Genomic DNA, 20,083 nt, shown 5'->3' on the forward strand with positions numbered 1-20,083 from the left:
GTACGTTGATGCTCTGCGGGCTCTGTACAGGTGTCTGAGTGTGTGTTCATGCTGTGCGGGCTCTGTACTGGTGTCTGATTGTGTGTTCATGTTGTGCGGGCTCTGTACTGGTGTCTGAGTGTGTGTTCATGCTGTGCGGGCTCTGTACTGGTGTCTCAGTGTATGTTCATGCTGTGCCAGCTCTGTACTGGTATCTGAGTACGTGTTCATTCTGTGCCAGCTCTGTACTGGTGTCCGAGTGTGTGTTCATGCTGCGCCAGCTCTGTACTGGTGTCCGAGCGTGTGTTCATGCTGCGCCAGCTCTGTACTGGTGTCCGAGTGTGTGTTCATGCTGCGCCAGCTCTGTACTGGTGTCCGAGTGTATGTTCATGCTGTGCGGGCTCTGTACTAGTGTCCGAGTGTGTGTTCATGCTCTGCGGGCTCTGTACTAGTGTCCGAGTGTATGTTCATGCTATGCAGGCTCTGTACTAGTGTCCGAGTGTGTGTTCATGCTGTGCCAGCACTGTACTGGTTTCTGGGTGTGTGTTCATACAGTGCGACTCACAACTGGTATCTGAGTGTGTGTTCATGCTGTGCCATCTCTGTACTGGTGTCCGAGTGTGTGTTTATTCTGTGCCAGCTCTATACTGGTGTTCGAGTGTGCGTTCATGCTGTGCAGGCTCTGTACTGGTGTCCGAGTGTGTGTTAATGCTGTGCCAGGTCTGTACTGTTGTCCGAGTGTATGTTAATGCTGTACGGGTACTGTACTGGTGTCTGAGTGTGTGTTCATGCTGTGCCAGCTCTGTACTGGTGTCCGAGTGTGTGTTTATTCTGTGCCAGCTCTATACTGGTGTTCGAGTGTGCGTTCATGCTGTGCAGGCTCTGTACTGGTGTCCGAGTGTGTGTTAATGCTGTGCCAGGTCTGTACTGTTGTCCGAGTGTATGTTAATGCTGTACGGGTACTGTACTGGTGTCTGAGTGTGTGTTCATGCTGTGCCAGCTCTGTACTGGTGTCCGAGCATGTGTTCATGCCATGCGGGCTCACAACTGGTGTCCGAGTGCATGTTCATGGTGTGCGGGCTCTGTACTGGTGTCTGAGTGTGTGTTCATGCTGTGCGGGATCTGTACTGGTGTCTGAGTGTGTGTTCATGCTGTGTGGGCTCTGTACTGGTGTCTGAGTGTATGTTCATGCTGTGCGGGATCTGTACTGGTGTCTGAGTGTGTGTTCATGCTGTGCGGGATCTGTACTGGTGTCTGAGTGTATGTTTATGCTTGGCCAGCTCTGTACTGGTGTCTGAGTATATGTTCATGCTGTGCGGGATCTGTACTGGTGTCTGAGTGTATGTTGATGCTGTGCGGGCTCTGTACTGGTGTCTGAGTGTATGTTTATGATTGGCCAGCTCTGTACTGGTGTCTGAGTATATGTTCATGCTTTGCGGGGTCTGTACTGGTGTCTGAGTATATGTTCATGCTGTGCGGGATCTGTACTGGTGTCTGAGTGTATGTTGATGCTGTGCGGGCTCTGTACTGGTGTCCGAGTGTGTGTTCATGCTGTGCTAGCTCTGTACTGGTGTCCGAGTGTATGTTCATGCTGTGCCAGCTCTGTACTGGTTTCTGGGTGTGTGTTCATACAGTGCGACTCACAACTGATATCTGAGTATGTGTTCATGCTGTGCCATCTCTGTACTGGTGTCCGAGTGTGTGTTTATTCTGTGCCTGCTCTATACTGGTGTCCGAGTGTGCGTTCATGCTGTGCAGGCTCTGTACTGGTGTCCGAGTGTGTGTTAATGCTGTGCCAGGTCTGTACTGTTGTCCGAGTGTATGTTAATGCTGTACGGGTACTGTACTGGTGTCCGAGCATGTGTTCATGCCATGCGGGCTCACAACTGGTGTCCGAGTGCATGTTCATGCTGTGCGGGCTCTGTACTGGTATCCGAGTGTGCGTTTGTGCTGTGCTGGCTCTGTACTGGTGTCTGAGTGTGTGTTCACGCTGTGCGGGCTCTGAACTGGTGTCCGAGTTTGTGTTCATGCTGTGTGGGTTCTGTACTGGCGTCTGAGTGTATGTTTATGCTTGGCCAGCTCTGTACTGGCATTTGAGTGTGTGTTCATTCTGTGCCAGCTCTGTACTGGTATCCGAGTGTGTGTTCATGCTGTGTGGGTTCTGTACTGGTGTCTGAGTGTTTGTTCATGCTGTTCGGGCTCTGTACTGGCGTCTGAGTGTTTGTTCATGCTGTGCGGGCTCTGTACTGGTGTCTGAGTGTGTGTTTGTGCTGTGCGGGCTCTGTACTGGTGCCTGAGTGTGTGTTCATGCTGTGCCAGCTCTGTACTGGTGTCTGAGTGTGTGTACATGCTGTGCCAGCTCTGTACTGGTGTCTGAGTGTGTGTACATGCTGTGCGGACTCTGTCCTGGTATCTGAGTGTTTGCTCATGCTGTGCGGGCTCTGTACTAGTGTCTGAGTGTGTTTTCATGCTGTGCGGACTCTGTCCTGGTGTCTGAGTGTTTGTTCATGCTTTGCGGGCTCTGTACTGGTGTCCGATTGTGTTTACATGCTGTGCGGGCTCTGTACTGGTGTCCGATTGTTTCTTCATGCTGTGCGGGCTCTGTACTGGTGTCAAGGTGTGTGTTCATGCTGTGCAGGCTCTGTACTGGTGTCTGAGTGTGTGTTCATGCTGTGCGGGCTCTGTACTAGTGTCTGAGTGTGTGTTCATGCTGTGCAGGCTCTGTACTGGTGTCTGAGTGTGTGTTCATGCTGTGCGGGCTCTTTACTGGTGTCTGAGTGTTTGTTCATGCTGTGCGGGCTCTGTACTGGTGTCTGAGTGTGTTTTCATGCTGTGCGGACTCTGTCCTGGTGTCTGAGTGTTTGCTCATGCTCTGCGGGCTCTGTACTGGTGTCTGAGTGTGTGTTCATGCTATGCGGGCTCTGTACTGGTGTCTGAGTGTGTGTTCATGGTATGAGGGCTCTGTACTGGTGTCTGAGTGCGTGTTTGTGCTGTGTCAGCTCTGTACTAGTGTCCGAGTGTGCGTTCATGCTGTGCCAGCCCTGTACTGGTGACCGAGTGTGTGTTCATTCTGTGTAGGCTCTGTACTGGTGTCTGATTGTGTTTTCATGCTCTGCGGGCTCTGTACTGTTGTCCGGGTGTGTGTTCACGCTTTGCCAGCTCTGTCCTGGTGTCCGAGTGTATGTTGATGCTCTGCGGGCTCTGTACAGGTGTCTGAGTGTGTGTTCATGCTGTGCGGGCTCTGTACTGGTGTCTGATTGTGTGTTCATGTTGTGCGGGCTCTGTACTGGTGTCTGAGTGTGTGTTCATGCTGTGCGGGCTCTGTACTGGTGTCTCAGTGTATGTTCATGCTGTGCCAGCTCTGTACTGGTATCTGAGTACGTGTTCATTCTGTGCCAGCTCTGTACTGGTGTCCGAGTGTGTGTTCATGCTGCGCCAGCTCTGTACTGGTGTCCGAGTGTATGTTCATGCTGTGCGGGCTCTGTACTAGTGTCCGAGTGTGTGTTCATGCTCTGCGGGCTCTGTACTAGTGTCCGAGTGTATGTTCATGCTATGCAGGCTCTGTACTAGTGTCCGAGTGTGTGTTCATGCTGTGCCAGCACTGTACTGGTTTCTGGGTGTGTGTTCATACAGTGCGACTCACAACTGGTATCTGAGTGTGTGTTCATGCTGTGCCATCTCTGTACTGGTGTCCGAGTGTGTGTTTATTCTGTGCCAGCTCTATACTGGTGTTCGAGTGTGCATTCATGCTGTGCAGGCTCTGTACTGGTGTCCGAGTGTGTGTTAATGCTGTGCCAGGTCTGTACTGTTGTCCGAGTGTATGTTAATGCTGTACGGGTACTGTACTGGTGTCTGAGTGTGTGTTCATGCTGTGCCAGCTCTGTACTGGTGTCCGAGTGTGTGTTTATTCTGTGCCAGCTCTATACTGGTGTTCGAGTGTGCGTTCATGCTGTGCAGGCTCTGTACTGGTGTCCGAGTGTGTGTTAATGCTGTGCCAGGTCTGTACTGTTGTCCGAGTGTATGTTAATGCTGTACGGGTACTGTACTGGTGTCTGAGTGTGTGTTCATGCTGTGCCAGCTCTGTACTGGTGTCCGAGCATGTGTTCATGCCATGCGGGCTCACAACTGGTGTCCGAGTGCATGTTCATGGTGTGCGGGCTCTGTACTGGTGTCTGAGTGTGTGTTCATGCTGTGCGGGATCTGTACTGGTGTCTGAGTGTGTGTTCATGCTGTGTGGGCTCTGTACTGGTGTCTGAGTGTATGTTCATGCTGTGCGGGATCTGTACTGGTGTCTGAGTGTGTGTTCATGCTGTGCGGGATCTGTACTGGTGTCTGAGTGTATGTTTATGCTTGGCCAGCTCTGTACTGGTGTCTGAGTATATGTTCATGCTGTGCGGGATCTGTACTGGTGTCTGAGTGTATGTTGATGCAGTGCGGGCTCTGTACTGGTGTCTGAGTGTATGTTTATGATTGGCCAGCTCTGTACTGGTGTCTGAGTATATGTTCATGCTTTGCGGGGTCTGTACTGGTGTCTGAGTATATGTTCATGCTGTGCGGGATCTGTACTGGTGTCTGAGTGTATGTTGATGCTGTGCCGGCTCTGTACCGGTGTCCGAGTGTGTGTTCATGCTGTGCTAGCTCTGTACTGGTGTCCGAGTGTATGTTCATGCTGTGCCAGCTCTGTACTCGTGTCCAAGTGTGGTTTGATGCTGTCCCAGCTCTGCACTGGTGTCTGATTGTGTTTTCATGCTGTGCGGGCTCTGTACTGTTGTCCGGGTGTGTGTTCATGCTTTGCCAGCTCTGTACTGGTGTCTGAGTGTTTCTTGATGCTGTGCGGGCTCTGTACTGGTGTCAAGGTGTGTGTTCATGCTGTGCAGGCTCTGTACTGGTATCTGAGTGTGTGTTCATGCTGTGCGGGTTCTGTACTGGTGTCTGAGTGTGTGTTCATGCTGTGCCCGCTCTGTACTGATGTCCGAGTGTGTGTTCATGCTGTGCCCGCTCTGTATTTGTGTCTGAGTGTTTTCTCATGCTTTGCAGGCTCTGTACTGCTGTCCGAGTGTGTGTTCATGCTGTGCCAGCTCTGTACTGGTGTCTGAGTGTGTGTTCATTCTGTAACAACTCTGTCCTGGTGTCCGAGTGTGTGTTCATGCTGTGCCAGCTCTGTACTGGTGTCCGAGTGTATGTTCATGCTCTGCGGGCTCTGTACTAGTGTCCGAGTGTGTGTTCATACTGTGCCATCTTTGTACTGGTGTCTGAGTGTATGTTCATGCTATGCGGGCTCTGTACTAGTGTCTGAGTCTGTGTTTGTGCTGTGCCAGCTCTGTACTGGTGTCTCAGTGTCTGCTCGTGCTGTGCCACCTCTCTACTGGTGTCCGAGTGTGCGTTTGTGCTGTGCTGGCTCTGTACTGGTGTCCGTGTGTGCGTTTGTGCTGTGCTGGCTCTGTACTGGTGTCCGAGTGTGTGTTCATGCTGTGCCAGATCTGTACTTGTGTCCGAGTGTGTGTTTGTGCTGTGCGGGCTCTGTACTGGTGTCTGAGTGTGTGTTTGTGCTGTGCGGGCTCTGTACTGGTGTCTGAGTGTGTGTTTGTGCTGTGCGGGCTCTGTACTGGTTTCCAAGTGTGTGTTCATGCTGTGCCAGCTCTGTACTTGTGTCCGAGTGTGTGTTCATGCTGTGCGGGCTCTGTACTGGTGTCCGAGCGTGTGTACATGCCATACGGGCTCACAACTGGTGTCCAAGTGTGTGTTCGTGCTGTACGGGCTCACAACTGCTGGTTGAGTGTATATTCATGCTGTGCCAGCTCTGTACTGGTGTTCGAGTGTGTGTTCATGCTATGCGGGCTCTGTACTAGTGTCTGAGTCTGTGTTTGTGCTGTGCTGGCTCTGTACTGGTGTCCGAGTGTGCGTTTGTGCTGTGCTGGCTCTGTACTGGTGTCCGTGTGTGCGTTTGTGCTGTGCTGGCTCTGTACTAGTGTCTGAGTGCGTGTTCATGCTGTGCGGACTCTGTACTGGTGTCCGTGTGTGTGTTCATGCTGTGCGGGCTCTGTACTGGTGTCTGAGTGTGTGTTCATGCTGTGCGGGCTCTGTACTGGTGTCCGTGTGTGTGTTCATGCTGTGCCAGATCTGTACTTGTGTCCGAGTGTGTGTTCGTGCTGTGCAGGCTCTGTACTGGTGTCTGAGTGTGTGTTCATGCTGTGCGGGCTCTGTACTGGTTTCCAAGTGTGTGTTCATGCTGTGCGGGCTCTGTACTGGTGTCCGAGTGTGTGTTCATGCTGTGCGGGCTCTGTACTGGTGTCCGAGTGTGTGTTCATGCTGTGCCAGCTCTGTACTTGTGTCCGAGTGTGTGTTCATGCTGTGCGGGTTCTGTACTGGTGTCCGAGCGTGTGTTCATGCCATGCGGGCTCACAACTGGTGTCCGAGTGTGTGTTCGTGCTGTACGGGCTCACGACTGCTGTTTGAGTGTATATTCATGCTGTGCCAGCTCTGTACTGGTGTTCGAGTGTGTGTTCATGCTATGCGGGCTCTGTACCAGTGTCTGAGTCTGTGTTCATGCTGTGCCACCTCTCTACAGGTGTCTGAGTGTGTGTTCATGCTGTGCCAGCTCTGTACTGGTGTCCGTGTGTGCGTTTGTGCTGTGCGGGCTCTGTACTAGTGTCTGAGTGTTTGTTCATGCTGTGCCAGATCTGTACTTGTGTCCGAGTGTGTGTTCATGCTGTGTTGGCTCTGTACTGGTGTCTGAGTGTGTGTTCATGCTGTGCAGGCTTTGTACTGGTGTCCGAGTGTGCGTTTGTGCTGTGCCAGCTCTGTACTGGTGTCCGATTGTGTGTTTCTCCTGTGCCAGCTCTGTACTGGTGACTGAGTGCGTGTTTGTGCTGTGTCAGCTCTGTACTGGTGTCCGAGTGTGCGTTCATGCTGTGCCAGCCCTGTACTGGTGTCCGAGTGTGTGTTCATTCTGTGTAGGCTCTGTGCTGGTGTCTGATTGTGTTTTAATGCTCTGCGGGCTCTGTACTGTTGTCCGGGTGTGTGTTCACGCTTTGCCAGCTATGTCCTGGTGTCCGAGTGTACGTTGATGCTCTGCGGGCTCTGTACAGGTGTCTGAGTGTGTGTTCATGCTGTGCGGGCTCTGTACTGGTGTTTGATTGTGTGTTCATGTTGTGCGGGTTCTGTACTGGTGTCTGAGCGTGTGTTCATGCTGTCCGGGCTCTGTACTGGTGTCCGAGTGTGTGTTCATGCTGTGCCAGCTCTGTACTGGTGTCTGAGTGTGTGTTCATTCTGTGCCAGCTCTGTACTGGTGTCCGAGTGTGTGTTCATGCTGCGCCAGCTCTGTACTGGTGTCCGAGCGTGTGTTCATGCTGCGCCAGCTCTGTACTGGTGTCCGAGTGTATGTTCATGCTGTGCGGACTCTGTACTAGTGTCCGAGTGTGTTTTCATGCTGTGCGGGCTCTGTATAGTGTCCGAGTGTATGTTCATGCTGTGCAGGCTCTGTACTAGTGTCCGAGTGTGTGTTCATGCAGTGCCAGCACTGTACTGGTTTCTGGGTGTGTGTTCATGCTGTGCCATCTCTGTACTGGTGTCCGAGTGTGTGTTTATTCTGTGCCAGCTCTATACTGGTGTTCGAGTGTGCGTTCATGCTGTGCAGGCTCTGTACTGGTGTCCGTGTGTGTGTTAATGCTGTTCCAGGTCTGTACTGTTGTCCGAGTGTATGTTAATGCTGTACGGGTACTGTACTGGTGTCTGAGTGTGTGTTCATGCTGTGCCAGCTCTGTACTGGTGTCCGAGCATGTGTTCATGCCATGCGGGCTCACAACTGGTGTCCGAGTGCATGTTCATGCTGTGCGGGCTCTGTACTGGTGTCCGAGTGTATGTTTATGCTTGGCCAGCTCTGTACTGGTGTCTGAGTGTGTGTTCATGCTGTGCGGGATCTGTACTGGTGTCTGAGTGTATGTTGATGCTGTGCGGGCTCTGTACTGGTGTCTGAGTATATGTTCATGCTGTGCGGGATCTGTACTGGTGTCTGAGTGTATGTTGATGCTGTGCGGGCTCTGTACTGGTGTCTGAGTGTGTGTTCATGATATGCCAGCTCTGTACTGGTGTCTGAGTGTGTGTTTGTGCTATGCCAGCTCTGTACTGGTGTCCGAGTGTATGTTCATGCTGTGCTAGCTCTGTACTGCTGTCCGAGTGTGTGTTCATGCTGTGCTAGCTCTGTACTGGTGTCCAAGTGTGTGTTCATGCTGTGCCAGCTCTGTACTAGTGTCCGAGTGTGGTTTGATGCTGTCCCAGCTCTGCACTGGAGTCTGATTGTGTTTTCATGCTGTGCGGGCTCTGTACTGTTGTCCGGGTGTGTGTTCATGCTTTGCCAGCTCTGTACTGGTGTCTGAGTGTTTCTTGATGCTGTGCGGGCTCTGTACTGGTGTCAAGGTTTGTGTTCATGCTGTGCAGGCTCTGTACTGGTATCTGAGTGTGTGTTCATGCTGTGCGGGTTCTGTACTGGTGTCTGAGTGTGTGTTCATGCTGTGCCAGCTCTGTACTGATGTCCGAGTGTGTGTTCATGCTGTGCGGGCTCTGTACTGGTGTCTGAGTGTGTGTTCATGCTGTGCCCGCTCTGTATTTGTGTCTGAGTGTTTTCTCATGCTTTGCAGGCTCTGTACTGCTGTCCGAGTGTGTGTTCATGCTGTGCCAGCTCTGTACTGGTGTCTGAGTGTGTGTTCCTGCTGTGCCAGCTCTGTACTGGTGTCCGAGTGTATGTTCATGCTGTGCCAGCTCTGTCCTGGTGTCCGAGTGTGTGTTCATGCTGTGCCAGCTCTGTACTGGTGTCCGAGTGTATGTTCATGCTGTGCGGGCTCTGTACTAGTGTCTGAGTGTGTGTTCCTGCTGTGCCAGCTCTGTACTGGTGTCTGGGTGTGTGTTCATACTGTGCCATCTTTGTACTGGTGTCTGAGTGTATGTTCGTGCTGTGGGGGCTATGTACTGGTGTCCGATTGTGTGTTTCTCCTGTGCCAGCTCTGTATTGGTGTTCGAGTGTGCGTTCATGCTGTGCGGGCTCTGTACTGGTGTCTGAGTGTGTGTTCATGCTGTGCCAGCTCTGTACAGGTGTCCGTGTGTGCGTTTGTGCTGTGCGGGCTCTGTACTAGTGTCTGAGTGTTTGTTCATGCTGTGCCAGATCTGTACTGGTGTCCGAGTGTGCGTTTGTGCTGTGCCAGCTCTGTACTGGTGTTCGAGTGTGCGTTCATGCTGTGCGGGCTCTGTACTGGTGTCTGAGCGTGTGTACATGCCTTGCGGGCTCACAACTGGTGTCCGAGTGTGTGTTCGTGCTGTACGGGCTCACAACTGCTGTTTGAGTGTATATTCGTGCTTTGCCAGCTCTGTACTGGTGTTCGAGTGTGTGTTTATGCTATACGGGCTCTGTACTAGTGTCTGAGTCTGTGTTTGTGCTGTGCCAGCTCTGTACTGGTGTCTCAGTGTCTGCTCGTGCTGTGCCACCTCTCTACTGGTGTCCGAGTGTGCGTTTGTGCTGTGCTGGCTCTGTACTGGTGTCCGTGTGTGCGTTTGTGCTGTGCTGGCTCTGTACTGGTGTCTGAGTGTGTGTTCATGCTGTGCGGGCTCTGTACTGGTGTCCGTGTGTGTGCTCATGCTGTGCGGGCTCTGTACTGGTGTCCGAGTGTGTGTTCATGCTGTGCCAGCTCTGTACTTGTGTCCGAGTGTGTGTTCATGCTGTGCGGGTTCTGTACTGGTGTCCGAGCGAGTGTTCATGCCATGCGGGCTCACAACTGGTGTCCGAGTGTGTGTTCATGCTGTGCCACCTCTCTACTGGTGTCTGAGTGTGTGTTCATGCTGTGCCAGCTCTGTACTGGTGTCCGTGTGTGCGTTTGTGCTGTGCGGGCTCTGTACTAGTGTCTGAGTGTTTCTTCATGCTGTGCCAGATCTGTACTTGTGTCCGAGCGTGTGTTCATGCTGTGTGGGCTCTGTACTGGTGTCCGAGTGTGTGTTCGTGCTGTACGGGCTCACGACTGCTGTTTGAGTGTATATTCATGCTGTGCCAGCTCTGTACTGGTGTTCGAGTGTGTGTTCATGCTATGCGGGCTCTGTACTAGTGTCTGAGTCTGTGTTTGTGCTGTGCCAGCTCTGTACTGGTGTCTCAGTGTCTGCTCGTGCTGTGCCACCTCTCTACTGATGTCCGAGTGTGCGTTTGTGCTGTGCTGGCTCTGTACTGGTGTCCGTGTGTGCGTTTGTGCTGTGCTGGCTCTGTACTCGTGTCTGAGTGTGTGTTCATGCTGTGCCAGATCTGTACTTGTGTCCGAGTGTGTTTTGATGCTGTGCGGGCTCTGTATTGGTGTCCGTGTGTGTGTTCATGCTGTGCCAGATCTGTACTTGTGTCCGAGTGTGTGTTTGTGCTGTGCGGGCTCTGTACTGGTGTCTGAGTGTGTGTTTGTGCTGTGCGGGCTCTGTACTGGTGTCTGAGTGTGTGTTCATGCTGTGCGGGCTCTGTACTGGTGTCCGAGCGTGTGTTCATGCCATGCGGGCTCACAACTGGTGTCCGAGTGTGTGTTCGTGCTGTACGGGCTCACAACTGCTGTTTGAGTGTATATTCATGCTGTGCCAGCTCTGTACTGGTGTTCGAGTGTGTGTTCATGCTATGCGGGCTCTGTACTAGTGTCTGAGTCTGTGTTCGTGCTGTGCCAGCTCTGTACTGGTGTCTGAGTGTGTGTTCATGCTGTGCGGGCTCGGTACTAGTGTCTGAGTGTGTGTTCATGCTGTGCGGGCTTGGTACTAGTGTCTGAGTGTGTGTTCATGCTGTGCGGGCTCTGTACTAGTGTCTGAGTGTGTGTTCATGCTGTGCGGGCTCGGTACTAGTGTCTGAGTGTGTGTTCATGCTTTGCGGGCTCTGTACTGGTAACTGAGTGTGTGTTTGTGCTGTGCCAGCTCTGTACTGGTGTCTGAGTGTATGTTTATGCTTGGCCAGCTCTGTACTTGTGTCTGAGTGGACGTTCATGTTGTGCGGGCTCTGTACTGGTGTCTGATTGTGTGTTCATGCTGTGCTAGCTCTGTACTGGTGTCCGAGTGTATGTTCATGCTGTGCCAGCTCTGTACTAGTGTCCGAGTGTGGTTTGATGCTGTCCCAGCTCTGCACTGGTGTCTGATTGTGTTTTCATGCTGTGCAGGCTCTGTACTGTTGTCCGGGTGTGTGTTCATGCTTTGCCAGCTCTGTACTGGTGTCCGAGTGTACGTTGATGCTGTGCGGGGTGTGGAGTGGCGTCAAGGTGTGTGTTCATGCTGTGCGGGTTCTGTACTGGTGTCTGAGTGTCTGTTCATGCTGTGCGGGTTCTGTACTGGTGTCTGAGTGTGTGTTCATGCTGTGCCCGCTCTGTACTGATGTCCGAGTGTACGTTCATGCTGTGCGGGCTATGTACTGGTCTCTGAGTGTGTGTTCATTCTGTAACAACTCTGTCCTGGTGTCCGAGTGTGTGTTCATGCTGTGCCAGCTCTGTACTAGTGTCCGAGTGTATGTTCATGCTGTGCGGGCTCTGTACTAGTGTCTGAGTGTGTGTTCATGCTGTGCCAGCTCTGTACTGGTGTCTGGGTGTGTGTTCATACTGTGCCATCTTTGTACTGGTGTCTGAGTGTATGTTCGTGCTGTGGGGGCTATGTACTGGTGTCCGATTGTGTGTTTCTCCTGTGCGGGCTCTGTACTGGTGTTCGAGTGTGCGTTCATGCTGTGCGGGCTCTGTACTGGTGTCTGAGTGTGTGTTCATGCTGTGCGGGCTCTGTACTTGTGTCTGAGTGTTTTCTCATGCTTTGCAGGCTCTGTACTGGTGTCTGAGTGTGTGTTCATGCTGTGCGGGCTCTGTACTTGTGTCTGAGTGTTTTCTCATGCTTTGCAGGCTCTGTACTGGTGTCTGAGTGTGTGTTCATTCTGTAACAACTCTGTCCTGGTATCCGAGTGTATGTTCATGCTGTGCCATCTTTGTACTGGTGTCTGAGTGTGTGTTCGTGCTGTGCCATCTTTGTACTGGTGTCTGAGTGTGTGTTCATACTGTGCCATCTTTGTACTGGTGTCTGAGTCTGTGTTCATGCTGTGCGGGTTCTGTACTGGTGTCTGAGTGTATGTTCATACTGTGCCATCTTTGTACTGGTGTCTGAGTGTATGTTCGTGCTGTGGGGGCTCTGTACTGGTGTCCGATTGTGTGTTTCTCCTGTGCCAGCTCTGTACTGGTGTTCGAGTGTGCGTTCATGCTGTGCCAGCTCTGTACTGGTGTCCGATTGTGTGTTTCTCCTGTGCCAGCTCTGTACTGGTGTTCGAGTGTGCGTTCATGCTGTGCGGGCTCTGTACTGGTGTCCGAGCGTGTGTACATGCCATGCGGGCTCACAACTGGTGTCCGAGTGTGTGTTCGTGCTGTACGGGCTCACAACTGCTGTTTGAGTGTATATTCATGCTGTGCCAGCTTTGTACTGGTGTTCGAGTGTGTGTTCATGCTATGCGGGCTCTGTACTAGTGTCTGAGTCTGTGTTTGTGCTGTGCCAGCTCTGTACTGGTGTCTCAGTGTCTGCTCGTGCTGTGCCACCTCTCTACTGGTGTCCGAGTGTGCGTTTGTGCTGTGCTGGCTCTGTACTGGTGTCCGTGTGTGTGTTTATGCTGTGCTGGCTCTGTACTAGTGTCTGAGTGTGTGTTCATGCTGTGCCAGATCTGTACTTGTGTCCGAGTGTGTGTTTGTGCTGTGCGGGCTCTGTACTGGTGTCTGAGTGTGTGTTTGTGCTGTGCGGGCTCTGTACTGGTGTCTGAGTGTGTGTTTGTGCTGTGCGGGCTCTGTACTGGTGTCTGAGTGTGTGTTCATGCTGTGCGGGCTCTGTACTGGTGTCCGAGCGTGTGTTCATGCCATGCGGGCTCACAACTGGTGTCCGAGTGTGTGTTCGTGCTGTACGGGCTCACAACTGCTGTTTGAGTGTATATTCATGCTGTGCCAGCTCTGTACTGGTGTTCGAGTGTGTGTTCATGCTATGCGGGCTCTGTACTAGTGTCTGAGTCTGTGTTCGTGCTGTGCCAGCTCTGTACTAGTGTCTGAGTGTGTGTTCATACTGTGCGGGCTCGGTACTAGTGTCTGAGTGTGTGTTCATGCTGTGCGGGCTTGGTACTAGTGTCTGAGTGTGTGTTCATGCTGTGCGGGCTCGGTACTAGTGTCTGAGTGTGTGTTCATGCTGTGCGGGCTCGGTGCTAGTGTCTGAGTGTGTGTTCATGCTGTGCGGGCTCTGTACTGGTAACTGAGTGTGTGTTTGTGCTGTGCCAGCTCTGTACTGGTGTCTGAGTGTATGTTTATGCTTGGCCAGCTCTGTACTTGTGTCTGAGTGGACGTTCATGCTGTGCGGGCTCTGTACTGGTGTCTGATTGTGTGTTCATGCTGTGCGGGCTCTGTACTGGTGTCTGAGTGTGTGTTTGTGCTATGCCAGCTCTGTACTGGTGTGCGAGTGTATGTTCATGCTGTGCTAGCTCTGTACTGCTGTCCGAGTGTGTGTTCATGCTGTGCTAGCTCTGTACTGGTGTCCGAGTGTATGTTCATGCTGTGCCAGCTCTGTACTAGTGTCCGAGTGTGGTTTGATGCTGTCCCAGCTCTGCACTGGTGTCTGATTGTGTTTTCATGCTGTGCAGGCTCTGCACTGTTGTCCGGGTGTGTGTTCGTGCTTTGCCAGCTCTGTACTGGTGTCCGAGTGTACGTTGATGCTGTGCGGGGTGTGGAGTGGCGTCAAGGTGTGTGTTCATGCTGTGCAGGCTCTGTACTGGTGTCTGAGTGTTTCTTGATGCTGTGCGGGCTCTGTACTGGTGTCAAGGTGTGTGTTCATGCTGTGCGGGTTCTGTACTGGTGTCTGAGTGTCTGTTCATGCTGTGCGGGTTCTGTACTGGTGTCTGAGTGTGTGTTCATGCTGTGCCCGCTCTGTACTGATGTCCGAGTGTACGTTCATGCTGTGCGGGCCATGTACTGGTCTCTGAGTGTGTGTTCATTCTGTAACAACTCTGTCCTGGTGTCCGAGTGTGTGTTCATGCTGTGCCAGCTCTGTACTAGTGTCCGAGTGTATGTTCATGCTGTGCGGGCTCTGTACTAGTGTCCGAGTGTATGTTCATGCTATGCCAGCTCTGTACTAGTGTCTGGGTGTGTGTTCATACTGTGCCATCTTTGTACTGGTGTCTGAGTGTATGTTCGTGCTGTGGGGGCTATGTACTGGTGTCCGATTGTGTGTTTCTCCTGTGCGGGCTCTGTACTGGTGTTCGAGTGTGCGTTCATGCTGTGTGGGCTCTGTACTGGTGTCTGAGCGTGTGTACATGCCATGCGGGCTCACAACTGGTGTCCGAGTGTGTGTTTGTGCTGTACGGGCTCACAACTGCTGTTTGAGTGTATATTCATGCTTTGCCAGCTCTGTACTGGTGTTCGAGTGTGTGTTCATGCTATGCGGGCTCTGTACTAGTGTCTGAGTCTGTGTTTGTGCTGTGCCAGCTCTGTACTGGTGTCTCAGTGTCTGCTCGTGCTGTGCCACCTCTCTACTGGTGTCCGAGTGTGCGTTTGTGCTGTGCTGGCTCTGTACTGGTGTCTGAGTGTGTGTTCATGCTGTGCGGGCTCTGTACTGGTGTCCGTGTGTGTGTTCATGCTGTGCCAGATCTGTACTTGTGTCTGAGTGTGTGTTTGTGCTGTGCGGGCTCTGTACTGGTGTCTGAGTGTGTGTTTGTGCTGTGCGGGCTCTGTACTGGTTTCCAAGTGTGTGTTCATGCTGTGCCAGCTCTGTACTTGTGTCCGAGTGTGTGTTCATGCTGTGCGGGCTCTTTACTGGTGTCCGAGCGTGTGTACATGCCATGCGGGCTCACAACTGGTGTCCGAGTGTGTGTTCGTGCTGTACGGGCTCACAACTGCTGTTTGAGTGTATATTCATGCTGTGCCAGCTCTGTACTGGTGTTCGAGTGTGTGTTCATGCTGTGCAGGCTCTGTACTTGTGTCCGAGTGTATGTTCATGCTGTGCCAGCTCTGTACTAGTGTCTGAGTGTTTTCTCATGCTTTGCAGGCTCTGTACTGGTGTCTGAGTGTGTGTTCATTCTGTAACAACTCTGTCCTGGTGTCCGAGTGTATGTTCATGCTGTGCCAGCTCTGTACTAGTGTCCGAGTGTATGTTCATGCTGTGCCATCTTTGTACTGGTGTCTGAGTGTGTGTTTGTGCTGTGGGGGCTCTGTACTGGTGTCTGAGTCTGTGTTCATGCTGTGCCAGCTCTGTACTGGTGTCCGATTGTGTGTTTCTCCTGTGCCAGCTCTGTACTGGTGTTCGAGTGTGCGTTCATGCTGTGCGGGCTCTGTACTGGTGTCCGAGCGTGTGTACATGCCATGCGGGCTCACAACTGGTGTCCGAGTGTGTGTTCGTGCTGTGCGGGCTCTGTACTGGTGTCCGTGTGTGTGGTCATGCTGTGCCAGATCTGTGCTTGTGTCCGAGTGTGTGTTTGTGCTGTGCGGGCTCTGTACTGGTGTCTGAGTGTGTGTTTGTGCTACGCGGGCTCTGTACTGGTGTCTGAGTGTGTGTTTGTGCTTTGCGGGCTCTGTACTGGTGTCTGAGTGTGTGTTTGTGCTGTGCGGGCTCTGTACTGGTTTCCAAGTGTGTGTTCATGCTGTGCGGGTTCTGTACTGGTGTCTGAGTGTGTGTTCATGCTGTGCCCGCTCTGTACTGATGTCCGAGTGTACGTTCATGCTGTGCGGGCTATGTACTGGTCTCTGAGTGTGTGTTCATTCTGTAACAACTCTGTCCTGGTGTCCGAGTGTGTGTTCATGCTGTGCCAGCTCTGTACTAGTGTCCGAGTGTATGTTCATGCTGTGCGGGCTCTGTACTAGTGTCTGAGTGTGTGTTCATACTGTGCCAGCTCTGTACTGGTGTCTGGGTGTGTGTTCATACTGTGCCATCTTTGTACTGGTGTCTGAGTGTCTGTTCGTGCTGTGGGGGCTCTGTACTGGTGTCTGAGTGTATGTTCATGTTGTGCCAGCTCTGTACTGGTGTCTGGGTGTGTGTTCATACTGTGCCATCTTTGTACTGGTGTCTGAGTGTGTGTTCGTGCTGTGGGGGCTCTGTACTGGTGTCTGAGTCTGTGTTCATGCTGTGCGGGCTCACAACTGGTGTCCGAGTGTGTGTTCGTGCTGTGCCAGCTCTGTACTGGTGTTCGAGTGTGCGTTCATGCTGTGCGGGCTCTGTACTGGTGTCCGAGCGTGTGTACATGCCATGCGGGCTCACAACTGGTGTCCGAGTGTGTGTTCGTGCTGTGCGGGCTCTGTACTGGTGTCCGTGTGTGTGGTCATGCTGTGCCAGATCTGTGCTTGTGTCTGAGTGTGTGTTCATGCTGTGCGGGCTCTGTACTGGTGTCCGTGTGTGTGGTCATGCTGTGCGGGCTCTGTACTGGTGTCTGAGTGTGTGTTTGTGCTACGCGGGCTCTGTACTGGTGTCTGAGTGTGTGTTTGTGCTTTGCGGGCTCTGTACTGGTGTCTGAGTGTGTGTTTGTGATGTGCGGGCTCTGTACTGGTTTCCAAGTGTGTGTTCATGCTGTGCGGGCTCTGTACTGGTGTCTGAGTGTGTGTTCATGCTGTGCAGGCTCTGTACTGTTGTCCGAGTGTATGTTCATGCTGTGCGGGCTCAGTACTGGTGTCCCAGTGTACGTTCATGCTGTGCGGGCTCTGTACTGGTGTCTGAGTGTGTGTTCATGCTGTGCAGGCTCTGAACTGGTGTCCGAGTGTGCGTTCATGCTATGCGGGCTCTGTACTGGTGTCTGAGTGTGTGTTTGTGCTGTGCCAGCTCTGTACTGGTGTCCGAGTGTGTGTTCATGCTGTGCGGGCTCACAACTGGTGTCCGAGTGTGTGTTCATGCTGTGCGGGCTTTGTACTGGTGTCCGAGTGTGTGTTAATGCTGTACAGGCTCTGGAGTGCGCATGAGCAGACACCAGCGATCCTCGGGCATGATCCGGAGGAGTCTTTACATATGTGAGCACTTGTTGCCAAGAGAAATCCTGGAATAATGGCCTCGGGAAGCCCATACCTTGGACATGGGACAGGAAGCTAAATTGTGGGACTGGGACCGTTGATTAACCTGATGGATTGCTCCTGACATTGCCCTACAGAGAGGTCGAGAATTTAAAACACTTGACTTACCCAGAGTTCTCATGCTGGAGATTCTGCCTGCAGATAATTCGTGCCTCAACTACTTTCCGCTTGTGCAAGTGACAGAGAGCTGTTCAAAAAGAGGGAACACAAGGCACAGCAGCTGATTTGCATCCCAGAGGGCGGTGACATGCAGGACCAACACGACACGTGTGAGAGAGAGAGAGGGAACAAAGAGAGTGGAAGAGATAGGAGCTTGTGGAACGTGAGATTCACACAGCGGAGAGAATGGGACATAAAGAAGGAAGGAGAAATGGGAATTTGAAAAAGGGATGGGAAAGTTAGGAAGAGGGAGCATGAGATATTGGGAAAGAATGTGAGAGAGAAAGCAAAAAAGAGGAGAAAGTGATGAAAAGCAAGCGAGGTGGAGAGAGTGTGAGAGCCGAATAAAATGGGAGAAAGTGGTTTTAAAAGACAATTGCTTCATTACCTCAAGGAAATTTAGTGCGACATAGGGAAAAGTCAGAGGAGTGGAAAATAACAATTTGCTCCTGTGGAGGGTGACATTGGCATCTGTCTACAGAACAACCATTCTACAACTCCATATTCCATTTACACACAGTCAGTGCTGGGACACTCAGTCCTGTTACACACACAGTAAGCAGTGGGACACTCAGTCCTGTTATACACACAGTCAGTGCTGGGACACTCAGTCCTGTTACACACACAGTAAGCAGTGGGACACTCAGTCCTGTTATACACACAGTCAGTGCTGGGACTCTCAGCCCTATTACACACAGTCAGTGCTGGGACACTCAGTCTGTTATACGCACACAGTCAGTACTTGGACACTCAGTCATGTTACAAACACATAGTCAGTGGTGGGTCACTCGGAGCAATTACACAGGCTGTGCACCTGTGCTGTGAGAATAAATCCTGTTATGCACACACTGTCTAAATACTGGGAATCTCAGTCCTGTTTCTCGCACACAGTCAGTGCAGGGAAACTGAGTCTTGTTACACGGACACAGTCAGTGCTGGGACACTCAGTCCTGGTTTACACAGACAGTCAGTCCTGGGTCACTCAGTCGTGATTTATACACGCAGTCGCTGCTGGGACACTCGGCCCTGTTACACACACACAGTCAGTGCTGGGACACTCAGTCCTGTTACATGGACACAGGCAGTGCTGGGACACTCAGTCCTGTTACACGCACACAGTCAGTGCTGTGACACTCAGTCCTGTTGTACACACATAGTCAGCCTTGTTACATGGAGAGAATCAGTGCAGGGACAGTAAGTCCTGTTAGACACACACATTCAGTGCTGGGTCACTCTGTCCTGTTACATGGACACAGTCAGTCCTGGGTCACTCAACCCTGTTATACACACACAGTCATTACTGGGGCACTCAGTCCTGTTACCCTAATAGAGTCAGTGCAGTGACACTCAGTCATGTTAAACAAACACACCCAGTTTTGCGACACTCAGTCCTGTTACACACACACACACTCAGTTCTGGGACACTCATTTCTTTTATACACACAGAGTCAATGCTGGGACGCTCAGTCTTTTTATACACACACACACTCAGTGCTGGGACACTCATTCCTATTATAGACACACAGTCAGTGCTGGGACAATCACTCCTGTTATGCACACACAGTCAATGCGGGGACACTCAGTCGTGTTAGACACACAGTCAGTGCTGGGACACTCAGTCCTGTTTTTCACAGACAGTCAGTGCTAGGACAGTCAGTCCTGTTATACACACATAGTCAGTGCTGGGACACTCAGTCCTGTTACACGGACACAGTCTTAGTTGGGACACTCAGTCCTGTTAAACACACACAGTCAGCACTGGGACACTCATTCCTATTATAGACACACACTCAGTCCTGGGGCACTCAGTCCTGTTGAACACACAGAGTCAGTGCTGGGACTCTCAGTCCTGTTTAAGACACATAGTCACTGCTAGGACACTCAGTCCTTTTATACACACACTCAGTGCAGGGACACTTTTTCGTATTATAGACACAGAGTCAGTGCTGGGTCAGTCAGTCTTGTTGTGTACACAGTCAGAGCTGGGGCACTCAGTCCTGTTAAACAAACACTCCCAGTTCTGGAACACTCAGTCCTGTTACATGGACACAGTCAGTGTTTGGACACTCAGTCCTGATACACGGACACAGTCAGTGCTCGGACACTCAGTCCTGTTACAGTCAGAGTCAGTGCTGGGACACTCAGCCTGTTCAACACACAGCCAGTACTGGGAGAATCAGCCCTGTTCAACAGACACAGTCGGTGCTAGGACTCTCAGCCATGTTCACAACAAATACAGTCAGTGCTGGGTCTCTCAGTCCTGTAACAGACAGACAGTCAGTGCTGTGACAATCAGTCCTGTTATACACGCACAGTCAATGGTGGGACACTCAGTCTAGCAATACACACACAGTCAGTGCTGGGACACTCAGTCCTTTTATACACATACACACTCAGTGCTGGGACACTCATTCCTATTATAGACACACAGCCAGTGCTGGGACAATCAGCCCTGTTATGCACACACAGTCTGTGCGGGGAAACTCAGTCCTGTTAGACACACAGTCAGTGCTGGGACACTCAGTCCTGTTTTACACACACAGTCAGTGCGGGGACAGTAAGTCCTGTTAGACACACACATTCAGTGCGGGGTCACTCTGTAATGTTACATGGACACAGTCAGTCCTGGGTCACTCAATCCTGTTATACACGCACAGTCATTACTTGGGCACTCAGTCCTGTTACCCCGATAGAGTCAGTGCAGTGACACTCAGTCCTGTTAAACAAACACACTCAGTGCTGGGACACTCAGTCCTGTTACACACACACACACACACTCAGTTCTGGGACACTCATTTCTTTTATACACACATCGTCAGTGCTGGGACACTCATTCCTATTATAGACACACAGTCAGTGCTGGGAAAATCAGCCTTGTTATGCACACACAGTCAGTGCGGGGA

At 52.0% G+C, this 20,083-nt stretch overlaps 1 protein-coding gene across 1 annotated transcript in view; it reads right to left on the reverse strand.

The window, feature by feature from the left end:
* The window catches only part of LOC144672961 (nitric oxide synthase 1-like), a gene marked incomplete at its 5' end in the record, with an annotated part of 263,568 nt that overhangs the window by 42,937 nt on the left and 200,548 nt on the right, over positions 1 to 20,083 (reverse strand). Inside the window, one exon of the mRNA XM_078534965.1 lies at positions 17,130 to 17,208. Coding sequence (XP_078391091.1) covers positions 17,130 to 17,208 — 79 coding nt within the window. The remainder of the gene's footprint in view (positions 1 to 17,129; positions 17,209 to 20,083) is intronic.

Source organism: Cetorhinus maximus, unplaced genomic scaffold (assembly GCF_964194155.1).
Source record: "Cetorhinus maximus unplaced genomic scaffold, sCetMax3.hap1.1 HAP1_SCAFFOLD_168, whole genome shotgun sequence".
NCBI classification, from domain to species: Eukaryota; Metazoa; Chordata; class Chondrichthyes; order Lamniformes; family Cetorhinidae; genus Cetorhinus; species Cetorhinus maximus.